This window comes from Ascaphus truei, chromosome 2, assembly GCF_040206685.1.
Source record: "Ascaphus truei isolate aAscTru1 chromosome 2, aAscTru1.hap1, whole genome shotgun sequence".
Taxonomy (NCBI): domain Eukaryota; kingdom Metazoa; phylum Chordata; class Amphibia; order Anura; family Ascaphidae; genus Ascaphus; species Ascaphus truei.
Window position 1 is genome coordinate 252,508,560 of NC_134484.1, and position 17,500 is coordinate 252,526,059.

A 17,500-nucleotide genomic window follows, 5' to 3' on the forward strand; every position below is an offset into this window, starting at 1 on the left:
GTGTTGTGTATTGGTGCTTACTATATATTTTAATTTAAATGTTATGACTAGTGTATGTGAGCAGGGGGTCTCCAGAGCAAAACCGTGTTGGTTTCAGGTCCGGGGACCACCTGCCCACCCATGATACAGACCCCGTTATGGGATGCCGGTATCTCCTATGCATGGAAATGTCCCGATCACGTGACGCGAGACATTTCCATGCATAGGAGATACCGGCACCCTATTATACTGGGGCAGTTAACTCGGGAAGTAGGTGATCCCCGGACTTGAAATCAATGCGGTTCAGCTCTGGAGACCCCCTTCTACATTACTGTAATGTTTAAAATGAAATGAAACCCCCGCGATCGCCTGTGAGAGGCGCGCAGTGAGAGTGACTGATTCAGTGTCTGCACGTCTATTACAGACAGGGAGACCCCGGTACGACTCACACAGCAGGGACTCCTGCTGTGTTAATCCAATGGGCCATTATGTCTGCCCCGGCAAAATTAGTGAATATATCGCAACCTACACGCGGCACAACGCAGCATTTACCCAGGTAAATGTTCAAGTAATGGCCGCTGCATCTGTACTTGTGGATATATTTTTGTAGTTCAAAATCCAGTTTCCATTTTAGGGTTAATTTTGCATGTTCGTTAAAACTTCTGACACAACGTTTTATGGCATGCGGAAGACTGTATTTTTTATGCTGTGGTACAAGTGGGAGTTTGCTGGAATGGGATAAGTCCGGGTTCCGAGCACAGACAGCAGATAAACGATCTTCGACAATGAATATATGTTTTGGTCTTTGTTCTCACAACTTTCTCTTCATACTAACAAGCAATGTATAGGTTAACTTGTAGTTAGGAATAAGCTATATCATGTCTGTTTGGGAATAGTTTCCCCGGAAGAACAGAAACATCTAGCAAAAAGCACTGTTCCCCATTTGTAACCTGTTTTACCTGTACTGCCTGAAGCTTAGTATTTACTGCTTCTAGAAGAATAAATCATTTGGAACTGCAAGAAACCTGTGTTGGACCAATTCAATGGGACATAGAATCTGTATTTTCACACTTTTGGAACATTTATTTTTAATAACAAGATTACCTTTGCCATGGTGAAACTTGCAAAATCAAAAGGATGCATGTGCTCTTCCAAGAAACTCTCATGGATGACTCCTTTAAAAGCATTTTGCAGGCAAGTTGACTTGTCATTCATTTCTTCCTGTATTCTGTCTCTTTCACTTAACAGCTGGTAACGTAAAAAAAAAAAAAAGAAAAAAAAGACAAGCTTATATTTTTAATTTTTGTATGTTTTTTTTTTTAAATAATATTTTACCCGGAAACATACACTGAAATAAAAATCTTAATTTCAAATAAGTCTTTACAGTAGATAATGCACAAACAATTGTTGGCCAAACGGGAATCAGCAATAATAGATAGAGCTCTGGTATGTCGGAGAGGCTGTTTTGAATATTCAGCAATTGGGTCCTACATTGAGTCAAATCATTCCAGCTACCAGCTTCGATGTTAAACCTGGGGACAATAAGTAGACTTCTTGTTCTGATGTTAGGTGAACATTCTTTAATTATACATGGATGAGATATCTACTCAGGTACAGCCCTTGGGTAACTTTTGTTTCGATCTCTAAAACCTAATAAATATATGCTATTTTACGTATAAAGCAATTAATTTACTAAGAAGCACATGTAAGATAAGGCTGCATCGTTGTGGCTATTTCTTATGTTATTATACCAGGATTAACACATGAAACTTGTATCACCCGTAGAAATATTTGCTTGATGTTTGCCTCCGCTTAAAGTTGCAGACCAAGCAATATCCTACATGTGTTTTTTTTTAAATAAATCAGTTATGTACTATGAGAAAATACAGTTTTTGTATCTTTTTTTTTTTAAACAACTCTGAATTACATGTTTGATATATTATAATATAACATGCCTTTTTTGTTTCTATAGCAACCATTTACAAAGTCACACTGGCTGCATAGCACTCTTCTGCAGTCATTTAGTGAACCCCTGAGCCGAATCTTCGCCGATCAATCACAGGAGAACGGATCGATCGGCAATTTAGCTAATTACTTATCATTGTGTGGATTGTATTGATGCGCATATTGAAGGGGGGGAGGAATCGCTTGGACTGCTGCTTTAAAGTAGTGAACAGTAAAGTTTCCATTCCCAGGTCTCGCACATTTCTGTGTTAGGCCGCGCTTATAGTGCGCGCGACGGCGACGCGACGGATGACGCCACCCGTCGCCGCTAGCGAAAGTTGTAATTCGCTTTCCGGTGATGTCGCGGGTGACCAGGTCTTTGATTGGTTCAGAGGCTGTCACATGTGGCGACAGCCTCTGAAAAATCAAATTTGACCAGCTTCAGAAATTCGTGCCACCAGCGTCGCTCTGTCGCGTCGCGCTTACTATACGCGCACACGACGGCGGTAATACATTTGTTTTGCCACGACGTTGCATCGCCGTCGCCGGCACTATAAGCGCAGCCTAAGATTAGCAAATCAATTTCCCCTGTCAGTGTGGGTTGTCACTTCCAAGCAAGTGAGAACCTATTATGGAAGAACATTGACGCGGAGTTTACATAAAAGTCAGGTATAGTGGCCCTTTAGTGGGTACAAGCAGGGGTTATACTTGGGGCAGTGGTCCCTTGGAATGATTGGCAGTCAGAACTCTAGGAGCACAAGAGTTCCAGAGACATGAAATAACTTTGAAAATACAGGGTTTCCTTTAGATTGGCCAATATTTTCCAGATATTGGTGTATTAGACTAATGCTCCATTTTACTGACTGGCTTACCTTCAAGTATTATCAAGTATTATCAAGTATCAGGCCATTGGGCTTGTTAAACTATTTGCTGGTTTGCCATGCCTGCTAAGCTGCTATTCCGACATTTAAGGTGTAAAAAAGGAACATTGGCAAAAGGTGTTTAAGATAACAGGGCCATACCTTCAAGGGGGGCGGTATTACATAACGGTTAGAGATTGGTTTGATTACATTGAGTTGTATATTTGATTCCCACCTGGACCAGCTGCTCTCTGAGTAAGGATACCACAGTGGGTATTGTTTAAACTTGTTTTCCCCATTTTGAGTTCCCATTTGGTTGCATGAAGACAGTGAAGTGTTGTAACACCAATACAAGCCACATGAAATGTTTACATGTTTTATTTAGGGTGCAACAGTGTCAGCCTTTTTGTTTGGGCATGTTTTTATATTTTTTTTAATGGGACATAACAGGCTATATTTACCAAGTGATGCTATTGCATAAGACACCTTCTGACAAAACAGGATGACCTAACAGTACAGCGCATTCGAGGAAGGTACCTTATGGAACAGCACTCTGTAGTAAATACTGTATAGGCCAACATCTGGCCCTTATTTTATAATGCTGTGAAGAAGTATTCCTAGTGAAGGGGAGAAAAGGTTTTGACAGGGTAGTGTGATTGCTGACTCCCCAAGTCAGCAGTTTTTTTCATTTTACTGGATATAGATCCAATGTTGGTCTTTCTCCCTCCTAATAGAGGTAAGATAATTTTAATCCTAATAGAGGTATATTAGTATTTTATCTGGTAGTGTTAGGACCTGTGAACTTAGTCTGCTTTGTTGTGGCTCGCAGGCTTACAATGCTTTGGTTAAAGGGTTAAACTAAATCACCCTTTTTTAAGAGAATATATAAGTATTTTACTGTGTATTTCTGTCATGTTGGATGTAGCATTGGGCTTCTCTGTCGCTTGTTGTATACATATGCCACGCTCAATAGCTCTCCTTTTTGACACTTATATACATATATATTTTGTGGGGGCTCAGGGGTTCCCAAAATGAGCTTACTGGGGTTCTGTGTGTTGTCTTTAACTTACCGTCATGTATTGTGACCCTCTTGCGAAGCTTCTGCAGCTGCGTATGTTGGACAGGGTACAACGCTGTAGGATGGCACTGCTACTCCTTGATCCCACTCTCACTATTTCAATGTTTTTCTTCTCATATCTATATATTCCTGAAAAACATTGATACGTTTAGAGTCCTATGAAAACTAGAAAAATTAGTCGTGAATTAGTCGTGAAGTAAAACATGATTTCTGTACAGTAAACTATCATACAAAATGCAGAGGACACTTATGTTTTACATTAGCTTTTAAGATCATATATTTATAGGGGCACAGGTGCAGCTGGAGGTTGCGGAGGAGGCAGGGACAGGTGCCAGTAGCTGCGGGGAGTAGTTGCGGGCAGTCATGCAAGGCGATTGGGTCGCTGGAGGTCCACGGCGGCTCACTTTGCAGGGCGCCGCCACACTGATCAGGCGCACGCATGCGCAGTACGCATGCGCATGTGCAAAGGTATTCTGTGAGCGGCGGCCATTATAAGTGCAGATCCGCAGGGGAACTACAATCCCCAGCATCCCCTGGGGCTGCTAAACACATGGGCTGCAGCAGCCAATCGCGCGGCCGGATTCTCCTGCCCTGCAGATTGTTACTTTGCGCGCACTAGAGACCACGTCAGTCGAAACTGGGACAAGGAAGGGGTAGGTTGTGTGTGCAGGGTGTCTGTGACCCCTGCACTAGGCCAGAGACAACCCTTAGGCCCCAGCTAGGCCCTGACTACCTCAGCTTGTGGTTGCTGCAGGGACGGGCCCATCAGTTAGGGACACTGCCTCTGTAGCACCAGTGTGAGGGATACAGCCAGGACGCGGCTGCACCCTGGCCTCCAGTGGTCTGGGACCAGACCATCAGTTATGTATGCGAGTGTAGGAGGACATGTGCAGAGGTACATAATGGAGACTGTTTTAAGGTGAAATTAAAACAAGGCTTTATTGTGCCTGTCGCTTTAAACACAGCAAAAATCAACATCAGAGAAATAGTGAGCCCAATAAAACTTGCTCCACTTTGGCATATATGTATCCTTCTATTCCAGCCCCTTTTAACTGGGTGGCTACCCAGGCTATTCATCAGCCCAAGTCATATAGATATATATATATAGACAACAGTCAATGGAAAATAAAGTCTTATCTGTTTCCAGGGTTGCTGCCCTTTTCTCCGGATTATCAGCATCCAGGTTTAGAAGTCTTATTTGTCAGCTCCAGAGATCTGTGTTCTCTTGGTCAGTCTCTCCTGGGAGATTCAAGAACCTCTGCTCTGTTTCCTTGTTCAGCTCACACGTGAGCTAAGGAGTCTCTCTTCCTGTCTCAAAGGCAGGCTTTTTCTACCACCTGCAATCAGCCAGGTGGTGTTAGTTAATTGCCTTCCAGCAGTTAACCACCACACTGCTGGATTAGAGGCACATTTGTGAACAGGGAAAAGTCCCCTGTTACATACCTCCCCTGTTTGTGGGAAGCTCGGGCTTACCACGCCAAAGCCCACCCTTCCACTCTCATTCGAGATCTTTCTGTGACTTGAATGAGAGTGGATGGAGGAAGAGAACCCTCTGTCCCACTGGGATTGGAGCCCTTTCTCCAGTTTATTTTTGTCTCCTCCCGAAGGTGCTTGAGATCAGCACTCCTCAGTCGCTCGAGGAGGACTTTTTCCAAGTAAAGTCTTTTTACCGAATGCGCGGTCATGAGATTTCCGTTGCGTCGGGCACTCCTCTTTTTATAGACAAACTGTATGGCAACAGTTGTAGAGCAGTTAGGTCTAGCCCTTAGAGTTTTCCGCTCTTGAAGCGGTCTTACTGCACCTCCTCCACACAACGGAGTCGCCAGTTCAGCTTCTTTGGGACTGAGTTGCACCTCCACCTCCCTTTCCAGAGAACGTCCTATCTTTTCAGCTTCCTCAGCTAAGAATTCTTCTGGCTTTGATTCTGCACTCCTACCTCTGTTTGTTGCCTGTTGGGAAGCTATAGGTTTGGCTAGTGCTTTCTTAGGTGGCTGAAACTTCATAATCTTGTTTTGAAGGTGCGTGGAGTCCCCAACTCTAACTGTACCCTTGTCCTCACGGGCATTAGTTACTGTGTGATACTGGTGCTTGGGCAGAGCCAATACCTTTTTCCGTATTGGAGGAATCTGTAAGTTACTGGTCTGCAGAGTCTCAATCTGTTTGAGTGCATCTTGCAAGTCTCTTCTCAGGGAATTTATCTGCGCACTTTGCTTGCTCTGAGTCTGTATCAGTGTCTCCTTCATATTCTGGAGCTCTGTAATTTTTGTCGTCAAGGTTGCCGCTGCGTCTGTTTTCTCCTTGGTGTACTGACTCAAGGGAATGGAACAGTCTCTCTGTCTCTCCAGCTCTTGCTCCAGTTTCTGAGCCTTCTCACGCTCCCTCTCATACAGAGTCACCTAGTATCGAAGCTCCGCCTCCAATGATGCTCTGAAGACATGCAGCGTGGCCTTTAGCTCCCCAATCTGCTCTGTGGGGACGTACTGGGTATTCAGACGTTCCTGCAGCGCTTGTACCTCTTTACCAGCTTGCAGCTTTTCTTCCTGCAGCGTTTGCTGCTTCTCCTCAGCATACTGGAGGTGCATACGCAGACCTTGCAGTTGGTTCTGCAGTCGGTGCTCTGCTTCAAACTTTTCCTTGACGTGTTCTGTCAACTCAGAATTTTCTTTTTTTAATCTTAAATTTTCTCTTTAACCAGTCTCTGTACTATTCAGGGCCTCCTTGCAGTCCACTTTCCATTTTTGCACATCTGCTTGGAGGCGGGCTGTCTCCTGGCATGAGACTTCCATCTCCAGGTTTAGGTTCTGAAGCTCCTTCTGAGAGACTTTGAGATCTAAGTTAAGATGTAGGATAGTTTTCTTTGACATGTCCAGCTCCTCAGTGAGACTGTGAAGTTCCTTTCTGGAGACTTCCAGTTCTGTGCGGCAGCTGTTGATCTCATGATGTGAGGCATCCAGTGCTCTGTGGAGTGTATGAACCTCCTTCTGAGATACGTCTACGTCTGTCCGGACACTGTTGACCTCCTGTTGTGAGGTATGCAGCTCTATGCGAAGAGTGTGAACCTCTTGCTGGAAGACTGTCATCTGCTTCAGTGCCTCCTCATACTTCCGCTTCAGCTTAGCCATCATTTTATCAGATTGGCTCTGCTTTTCATCCATGGCGGAAATAGTAGCATTTGCAGTATCCAGCTCAGTCTTGAGATCGTCCAATTCTGTCCTGGCCGAAGAGTACATTGCGAGCACATGTTCCTGTAGCTTCACGTTATTTTCCCGGAGCCGATCACAGTAAGGCCTGGCAACCTTCAGGGCATCCCCAGGGCTGGTCAAGGGATCGTCACTCACCGGTTCCGGCTCCGCTTCCCTGGGATGGTTGGTTGAGGGTTTCTCACTATTAGCACCGGACAGACACTTCTTTGGGGTACACGACGTCTGCCTTGGGCCCTCTGGATATTCGGTCATCCGCGGGACGACTTCTCCATTTTCTCTAGGCTGCAGGGCATTTTGGACCCCCTTTTCCTCTGCAAGATCTGCAGATGTGTCTGTTCCTTCCACGGTAAGTGAAGAACCGCTTTTCTTTTTCTTTTTTCGTCTTTTTGTTTTGGATGACACCGTCCCCTCAGGGATACTGGGGTCTCCATCTTCATTTGAAATTTTCGCAGCGTCACTGGATCCACCTGGCTTTTCTTGCAACTGTAACAGCTGACGGAAATATTCGGTGATCTGCTGCTCCCGCTCTTTCTCCTGCCGATCATATTCGTCATCATAGGGAGCAGTCTTTTCGGTTCGTGCCGAGTTCAGGCACCCCCACCATTCTTGGGGTGTTTTGTGGGTGTGACTCGGTTTGGGTTCCCCATAAGTGATGTCTTGCTCCTCCTCAGACTGGAAGGGCCACTCTTCCGTGGGGTAGGGTTCATTACAGGAACGCTGCATTTTGTCCTTCCTTTTGGGGCTATCAGGTATATTTTCCTTCCTGACCTCAGGAGGCGCTATTGCAGCTGTTGTCACTGTATTTGCTAGAACCCCAAATGGTTGTAGTCCTACAGGTGGGCATATTTTGCTTGTAGAGGTCGTAGCTCTCACAGGCCTCTCTGTAGATTTTTTCTTCCCTTGGGTAAGTTTTACAACATTAGCATTGCTGTGCATACATTCACTCTCATCCTCTGAATAAGGCCTGAAGGGACACTGCTCCGTGTGGTGGGGTTCTTTACACCAGGAACAATTTTTCTTCCCTATTTTTACAGAGTCTGTATTTGACTTCAGCTGGGTGGCCATTTTAAATTCCCAGGGTTCTATTTCTTTAAATACAGTGCTTGCTAGCTGCCCATTTTCTGGATTCAGCAAAGGCATTTGCTTTACACTATTTACTTGCTATTACAATCCCTCCGCTTCAGCAACAGAATTTGGTTTTCTGCTTGAGTTCAGTCATTTTCAGTCTCATCTTTCGGTATTATGGCATTCACTCTCCCAAGATACATAGGTAGACTTTTTTTTTTACTTGCAGAAAAAAAAAACATTCTTTGCAGTGGAATATTTCTTTCACTCCCGGCAGGGTAACTCAACACTCAGCAATTGGCTTTGGAATACCTTTTACACAGTTCAGCAATCCCTTTTTCCCCTGCAGGGCAATTTTACACTCAGCATTTGTTTGCTGAAAATTACCCTGCTTCAGTGCATCAATTTTCACACTTTTCTGCATATACTCCAGGGTTTCCCAAACTTTTTTTTCCGTGACCCGGTTATTTTTGAACTTCTCCTTCGTGACCCACTAAAAATTGTATCGCCTATACTGGCCTATAGGGCCTGCACAGACACACACACAGCCACTGATACACACACACACACACACAGCCACTGATACACACACACACAGCCACTGACAGACACGCAGCCACTGACACACGCAGCCACTGACACACACACTGATACATACACACAGCCTCTGATACACACACACGCAGCCACTGACACACACGCAGCCACTGACACACACGCAGCCACACAGATACACACACACACTGATACACACACACACACACACACACACACACACTGATACAGATACACACACACACACCCACACTCGCTCTCCCCTATACCCACACACACTCGCTTTCCCCTATACCCACACAGACACAAACAGTGAATTACAGGCAACGACGGATGTGAGTGACTGGAGAGGGGGCCAGGGGCACTTGGGTGGGAGGGAGGGAAGGGGCCAGGGGCACTTGGGTGGGAGGGAAGGAGCCAGGGGCACTTGGGTGGGAGGGAGGGGGCCAGGGGCACTTGGGTGGGAGGGAGGTGGCCAGGGGCACTTGGGTGGGAGGGAGGGGGCCAGGGGCACTTGGGTGGGTGGGAGGGGACCAGGGGCACTTGGGTGGGTGGGAGGGGACCAGGGGCACTTGGGTGGGTGGGAGGGGACCAGGGGCACTTGGGTGGGTGGGAGGGGACCAGGGGCACTTGGGTGGGTGGGAGGGAGGGGACCAGGGGCACTTTTAGGGGACCAGGGGCACTTGGGTGGGTGGGTTGGAGGGGACCAGGGGCACTTGGGTGGGTGGGAGGGAGGGGACCAGGGGCACTTGGGTGGGTGGGATTGAGGGGACCAGGGGCACTTGGGTGGGTGGGAGGGGGACCAGGGGCACTTGGGTGGGTGGGAGGGGGCCAGGGGCACTTGGGTGGGTGGGAGGGAGGGGGCCAGGGGCACTTGGGTGGGTGGGAGGGAGGGGGCCAGGGGCACTTGGGTGGGTGGGAGGGAGGGGGCCAGGAGCACTTGGGTGGGAGGGAGGGAGGGGGCCAGGGGCACTTGGGTGGGTTAGGGGACCAGGGGCACTTGGGTGGGTGGGAGGGGACCAGGGGCACTTGGGTGGGTGGGAGGGAGGGGACCAGGGGCACTTTTAGGGGACCAGGGGCACTTGGGTGGGTGGGTTGGAGGGGACCAGGGGCACTTGGGTGGGTGGGTTGGAGGGGACCAGGGGCACTTGGGTGGGTGGGAGGGAGGGGACCAGGGGCACTTGGGTGGGTGGGATTGAGGAGACCAGGGGCACTTGGGTGGGTGGGAGGGGGACCAGGGGCACTTGGGTGGGTGGGAGGGGGCCAGGGGCACTTGGGTGGGTGGGAGGGGGCCAGGGGCACTTGGGTGGGTGGGAGGGAGGGGGCCAGGGGCACTTGGGTGGGTGGGAGGGAGGGGGCCAGGGGCACTTGGGTGGGAGGGAGGGGGCCAGGGGCACTTGGGTGGGAGGGAGGGAGGGGGCCAGGGGCACTTGGGTGGGAGGGAGGGAGGGGGCCAGGGGCACTTGGGTGGGAGGGGGCCAGGAGGCAGTGACTGGGTGGGGTGACTTACCTTGCCACCGGACGCTTTCCCCTGCTGCCCCCGATATCCCCTGCTGCCCGGGACGGGAGGTGGGCTTGGGGGGACGGGAGGTGGGCTTGGGGGGACGGGGTGTGGGCTCGGGAGGGGGTGCCACGGGAGGTGAGCTCGGGAAGCTGGCTGCGGGGGGAAGCAGGCCGCAGTAGGAGCTTGAACTTCCCCCTCCGCCCCATGTAACATGCCGGCCGCAGAGGAGCTGGTACTTCCTTCTCCGGAAGGAGCGGGGGGAGGAAGGGAGCAGGCCCTGCGCAAGCTCGCGGGACCGCAGGGGGAAATAGCCGCCATTTTTTTTAAATTGAGCAGGGGGATGGGAGACACAGCGCGGCCAGCCTCGCTGCGACCCGGCAATTTTGGTGCCGTGGCCCGGTGCCGGGTCGCGACCCACCATTTGGGAAACGCTGATATACTCCATTCAGCTGGTAGTCCTATGCGGTGTGGCAACCTTTATTTGCAGAATCAGTACCGCTCGTGGGTCACCATCTGTATTCACTGCTTCAGCAAAACATTTGAAAACAACAAACGCCTATCCCCTTTAAGAGCTAACTCACTTCTTGAACCCTGACTACGGCTGGTAGGCAAAACCCCTATTTCAATGACCATATTATACTTTATTGTGATAGGCAAAAAGGTTTACCTGCTTCAGCAGTCTCTCTCTCCCTCCTCTTGGGATTGGGGAAAAGAGTCTTAGAGGGAGAAAGGGGGTGGCGCGGGATTAAAGGGATATACCCCATTTGGCCATCCCCTGACCTCCCCTGGGAGTCAAAGGGTTAACTAGGCTAAGACCCAGAACGGTGATTTAACCCCTATAATGACATGTACATGCGTATTCCCCTGTTGTTTCCTGTTTTATTGTAACATCTGGTCTGCAGCACACACACTGGGATCCATCTGGGAGCACAAGGGTTAATAGTGGTATAGTGATTATAACCCTTTGTGTAATTTTCCCGCCTTTTCAGGCACCATTTTGCAGGTTCCCAGAGGCCGCCATTAGGGCTCAATGCTTTTTAATGGTGAATCTTGCTGTGGAGTCCGGTTCCTGAGAAGACCAGCAGATGGCGTCCGAGAGGGAGAGCGGCGGTTTCCCATTGAAAGTCAATGGGCTCATTGACTTCAATGGAGAAACCCTCGAGAGAGCTTTCCAGGAACAAGTTGGCTGCCGTCCAAACCGCTTAACCGCAAAGCGGATACAATTTCAATAGAAGAGCTTTGATCACTTACAAGTCAAGTTCAACGACAAGTGGCGTGGGAATAAACAATTCTTTCTCTCCCTAGTTCCTAGACTTCCCCCCACTCGACCACAACCGGGTCCCCGTATCCTGGACCCCCGATAAGGGTCGAACCGAGGAGAGTGGGCCGCGCCATAGGTTCCAATGGCGGCAGCAGAAACAGCTCAGGAAAACGGCTAAGTGTAAAATGCAGAAATTTGGTATTCCATAGCTCCGGTTCCGGAGGGTCCCGAGAGTCAGGGTTTGGGGTGTCTGTAGCCACTGCTCCGGCATCACTGCAGAACCATCCTTGACCCTCTGGGACCAACCCGACGGAGTATGGACCCCCTTGAAAGTTCGGGATTTTTCCCATAGACTCCAATTTATTTATTTATTTATAAAATATTTTACCAGGAAGTAATACATTGAGAGTTACCTCTCGTTTTCAAGTATGTCCTGGGCACAGAGTAAAACAAATAATACATGGTTACAAGTACAGTTACATAAATGAACAAGGTATACATTATATACAAGACATTGCGTGCACAGTTAAAGAAAATATATATTATGAGCGTATGAAACAGTTACAGACCAGATTAAAGTGTGAGACAGCCTTAGATATGAAAGAACTTAAGCTGGTGGTGGATATGAGAGTCTCTGGTAGGTTGTTCCAGTTTTGGGGTGCACGGAAGGAGAAGGAGGAACGTCCGGATACTTTGTTGAGCCTTGGGACCATGAATAGTCTTTTGGAGTCTGATCTCAGGTGATAAGTGCTGCATGTGGTAGGGGTGGGGAGCTTGTTCAGGTAGCTGAATAGCTTGCCCAGAAAGTATTTGAGGGTGAGACAGGAAAGGTGAACTTTGCGCCTAGACTCTAGTGATGACCAATCTAGTTCTTTGAGCATTTCGCAGTGATGTGTGTTGTAGTTGCATTGGAGAACAAAACGACAAATTGAATTGTAGAGGGTGTCAAGTTTGCTAAGGTGGGTTTGAGGAGCAGAGCCATATACAGGCATACCCCGGTTTAAGGACACTCACTTTAAGTACACTCGCGAGTAAGTACATATCGCTCAATAGACAAACGACAGCTCACGCATGCGCCCATCAGCACGTCCTGAACAGCAATGCTGACTCCCTTCCTGGACCGAAGCTGTGCACAAGTGGGGAGACTATAGAGCCTGTTACACATGTGTTATTTACATCAGTTATGCACGTATATGACGATTGCAGTACAGTATGTGCATCAATAAGTGGAAAAAGGCACTGCTTCACTTTAAGTACATTTTCGCTTTACATACATGGTCCGGTCCCATTGCGTATGTTAATGCGGGGTACGCCTGTACTATGTCTCCTTAGTCAATAATTGGCATTAGCATCTGCTGTGCAATACGCTTTCTGACCAGGAGACTTAGGGAGGATTTGTTCCTGTAAAGTACCCCTAGTTTGGCATAGGTCTTGGTTGTCAGGGTATCAATGTGCATCCCGAATGTTAAGTGGGAGTCAAACCATAAGCCCAGGTATTTAAAACTAGTGACAGGTGTTAGGGTGGTGTTAGCGTTGGTTCTAATCAGGAGCTCAGTCACTGGAAGCTTTACAAATTTAGTCTTGGTCCCAAATACCATTGTTACAGTCTTGTCAGTGTTTAAAAACAGTTTGTTTTGGGAAATCCAGTTTTCGAGTCTCAAAAACCCCATTGACCGGCTACGGCGGAAAACTCCCATTGACTTCAACGGCGGCATCGCCCTGTTGAAAGTCTATGGCGGGGATTCCCATAGCCGCCAACGGCGGCGGTTTGCCATTGAAAGTCTATGGCGGCGAAGCCCATTGTTTTCAATGGGGATTTAGTGAAAAACCGTGATTTGATTTACAGCGGAGTTTTGTGTATTAAAATGTAAAACGGTTTTAAGTGTATTTGTGTATCTCCGGTTTCCCAGGTCGTAGCAGGTGGCAAATTGGACCATAGGGTGTCCCAGTTCCAGCATTGAGAACTGGAAAGTTTGGACCTGCTGGACCCAAAGGAACCGGATATTTTAATATGTTCATGTTTTATCCAACATACTGTATTCCAAGATATGGGTAAAACTCAGAGGAAATTCCTTTGCATACCAGAGTAGCATATGGCCAGAAAGGCGACCCCATGTCTAGGACCTGAGTATGTTTCAAAGGATTTTGTCACCTCCACTGTTTGCATGAGGGTGGAGACTCCTCAAACCAGAGTAGTCTTCAAGTGTTCCATTTCACACCTCACAACAAAGGATTTCCTGCCCTGGACTCCATTTGGTAGACTAACTGGCATTCCTGATATAGAGGAGGGGTTATAGAAATGGGACCCCAGAGCTCTACTGCGCATATCCCAACTGGCCAGGGGGACTGGGTCAAAAAGTGTTCCCACGTTAACCACTGACTGGAGTTAATTGAAAACCAATCCACGGTACTCAAGGTTAAGGATAGGGCACAAAAGGTTTATAAACTGATGTTCACCCTGTATCCTTTGTCTTCAATTTATCATCTGATGGCTATCTGATTGCGAGAGAATTGCTATGCTATATACTTCTCATTCCCCAACCCCAAAGTAAGTGTACTTCTTGTCTGTTACTGTATTATTCGTGTGTTCACCTATCCAAAGGAATAAATATACTTTATTATATCTAAGACTCGTTTCAGTTCAGATCCAGTGATAAATATATATCATCTGTTATATATATTTATGTGACCTTATACAGCCTGCCATAATCTCACCATGACAGAGTCCATCTGTGGTTTTGTAAGTTTCAGTGCAGTGATTTCCTGCCTGGGTGTGTCGCTTTAACTCTGGTCTCTGCTGCATGAGATATTTTTGTTTAGGCTGTTTGTAGGCAAAAAGCAAACAAATTTCACAGGAAATCTCCGGGCACTTTTAACTTCAAAGGCCACCTCTCATCCCACTTCTGACACCATATGTAGGAGGACATGTGCAGAGGTACATAATGGAGACTGTTTTAAGGTGAAATTAAAACAAGGCTTTATTGTGCCTGTCGCTTTAAACACAGCAAAAATCAACATCAGAGAAATAGTGAGCCCAATAAAACTTGCTCCACTTTGGCATATATGTATCCTTCTATTCCAGCCCCTTTTAACTGGGTGGCTACCCAGGCTATTCATCAGCCCAAGTCATATATATATATATATATACAGTGCTCGACAAATAATGATAACCTGTCGCCCGTTGCGAGTGGATTTAGGCAGCTGGCGACCCGTGCTGCAGCTCAATGAATTCCCCTGCTCGTGCCAATTTTTTTTTTTTTTTTAAATAAATAAATAAATAATCCCCCTCCCTGATTGGGTTAAAAAAAAAGTTAAAAAAAATGGCGGCAAATCCTGTGGTCCCGGCGCGCGTGCACAGGGCAAGCAGAGTGTCCTGCCATTTGCGCTGCCTGCTCCCCCCAGCAACCCAGAATCCCCCGCATCCCTCCCCCCCCCCACTCCCCACGTGGGACGGAGGGGGAAGCCCAAACCAAGCCCCGCGTGCAACCCAGCCCCCCCCCCCCTCCGCTCCCCAAGTGGGACGGAGGGGGAAGCCCAAAACAAGCGCCGCGCGCGATCCAGCCCCCACACCCTCCCCCCTCCGCTCCCCACGTGGGACGGAGGGGGAAGCCCAAAACAAGCGCGCGATCCAGCCCCCCCCGCACCCTCCGCTCCCCACGTGGGACGGAGGGGGAAGCCCAAAACAAGCGCGCGATCCAGCCCCCCCGCACCCTCCGCTCCCCACGTGGGACGGAGGGGGAAGTGCCAACCCAGCTTCCCCCGTGCGCGCCTCCTGCGCCCGTCCGCCTCCTGCCCATGATCTCTCCCTAATCACCTGCCCCCGATCCTCGCTTGCTGCCCGGGGGTGTCCGGGGAGCGTGCTGCGGCGTCGGCCGCTTTGGGGGGGGGACCTGGGGGGACCTGCTGCTGCTGCTGCTGAGGCCCACGCTGCGCTGTGTGTCCCATGTCTTGGAGAGGGCCCACTGCCGTGCGGAGACCCCACTGCTGCCACGTGTGACCCGGTGAGTGTGTGAGTGACAGACTGAGTGTCTGTGAGTGTGTGAGTGTGCCTGTGTGTCTGTGAGTGTGCCTGTGAGTGTGCCTGTGTGTCTGTGAGTGTGCCTGTGTGTCTGTCAGTGTGCCTGTGTGTCTGTCAGTGTGCCTGTGTGTCTGTGAGTGTGCCTGTGTGTCTGTGTGTCTGTCAGTGTGCCTGTGTGTCTGTCAGTGTGAGTGTGCCTGTGTGTCTGTGAGTGTGCCTGTCAGTGTGCCTGTGTGTGTGTGTGTGTGTGTGTGTGTGTGTGTGTGTGTGTGTGTGTGTGTGTGTGTGTGTGTGTGTGTGTGTGTGTGTGTGTGTGTGTGTGTGTGTGTGTGTGTGTGTGTGTGTGTGTGTGTGTGTGTGTCTGTCAGTGTGCCTGTGTGTCTGTGAGTGTGCCTGTGTGTCTGTGAGTGTGCCTGTGTGCCTGTGTGTCTGTGAGTGTGCCTGTGTGTCTGTGAGTGTGTCTGTGAGTGTGTGAGTGTGTCTGTGAGTGTGTGAGTGTGCCTGTGTGTCTGTGAGTGTGCCTGTGTGTCTGTGAGTGTGCCTGTGTGTCTGTCAGTGTGCCTGTGTGTCTGTCAGTGTGCCTGTATGTCTGTGTGTCTGTCAGTGTGCCTGTGTGTCTGTCAGTGTGCCTGTGTGTCTGTCAGTGTGCCTGTGTGTCTGTGAGTGTGCCTGTGTGTCTGTGAGTGTGCCTGTCAGTGTGCCTGTGTGTGTGTGTGTGTGTGTGTCTGTCAGTGTGCCTGTGTGTCTGTGAGTGTGCCTGTGTGTCTGTGAGTGTGCCTGTGTGTCTGTGAGTGTGCCTGTGTGTCTGTGAGTGTGCCTGTGTGTCTGTGAGTGTGCCTGTGTGTCTGTGAGTGTGTCTGTGTGTCTGTGAGTGTGCCTGTGTGTCTGTGAGTGTGCCTGTGTGTCTGTGAGTGTGCCTGTGTGTCTGTGAGTGTGCCTGTGTGTCTGTGAGTGTGCCTGTGTATCTGTGAGTGTGCCTGTCAGTGTGCCTGTGTGTGTGTGTCTTTCAGTGTGCCTGTGTGTCTGTGAGTGTGCCTGTGTGTCTGTGAGTGTGCCTGTGTGTCTGTGAGTGTGCCTGTGTGTCTGTGAGTGTGCCTGTGTGTCTGTGAGTGTGCCTGTGTGTCTGTGAGTGTGCCTGTGTGTCTGTGAGTGTGCCTGTGTGTCTGTGAGTGTGCCTGTTTGTCTGTGAGTGTGCCTGTGTGTCTGTGAGTGTGTCTGTGTGTCTGTGAGTGTGCCTGTGTGTCTGTGAGTGTGCCTCTGTGTCTGTGAGTGTGCCTGTGTGTCTGTGAGTGTGCCTGTGTGTCTGTGAGTGTGCCTGTGTGTCTGTGAGTGTGCCTGTTTGTCTGTGAGTGTGCCTGTGTGTCTGTGAGTGTGTCTGTGTGTCTGTGAGTGTGCCTGTGTGTCTGTGAGTGTGCCTGTGTGTCTGTGAGTGTGCCTGTCAGTGTGCCTGTGTGTGTGTGTGTCTGTCAGTGTGCCTGTGTGTCTGTGAGTGTGTCTGTGTGTCTGTGAGTGTGTCTGTGTGTCTGTCAGTGTGCCTGTGTGTGTGCCTGTCTGTGTGTCTGTGTGTGTGCCTGTCTGTGTGTCTGTGTGTGTGCCTGTTTGTCTGTGAGTGTGCCTGTGTGTCTGTGAGTGTGTCTGTGTGTCTGTGAGTGTGCCTGTGTGTCTGTGAGTGTGCCTGTGTGTCTGTGAGTGTGCCTGTCAGTGTGCCTGTGTGTGTGTGTGTCTGTCAGTGTGCCTGTGTGTCTGTGAGTGTGTCTGTGTGTCTGTGAGTGTGTCTGTGTGTCTGTCAGTGTGCCTGTGTGTGTGCCTGTCTGTGTGTCTGTGTGTGTGCCTGTCTGTGTGTCTGTGAGTGTGCCTGTGTGTCTGTGAGTGTGCCTGTGTGTCTGTGAGTGTGCCTGTGTGTCTGTGAGTGTGCCTGTCAGTGTGCCTGTGTGTGTGTGTGTCTGTCAGTGTGCCTGTGTGTCTGTCAGTGTGCCTGTGTGTCTGTGAGTGTGCCTGTGTGTCTGTGAGTGTGCCTGTGTGTCTGTGAGTGT

At 49.2% G+C, this 17,500-nt stretch overlaps 1 protein-coding gene across 4 annotated transcripts in view; it reads right to left on the reverse strand.

The window, feature by feature from the left end:
• LOC142487211 (NFX1-type zinc finger-containing protein 1-like) overlaps positions 1-17,500 on the reverse strand; it is a 162,065-nt gene that overhangs the window by 96,390 nt on the left and 48,175 nt on the right. For all 4 annotated transcript variants that reach the window (XR_012799167.1, XM_075586049.1, XM_075586051.1 and 1 more), the window contains exons 7-8: positions 3,854-3,990; positions 1,084-1,227 (exon numbers count right to left, since the gene is read on the reverse strand). Coding sequence is in view for 3 of the 4 variants with exons in the window: in XM_075586049.1 (XP_075442164.1) it covers positions 1,084-1,227; positions 3,854-3,990 (281 nt within the window). In the remaining variant the exon portion in view is untranslated. The remainder of the gene's footprint in view (positions 1-1,083; positions 1,228-3,853; positions 3,991-17,500) is intronic.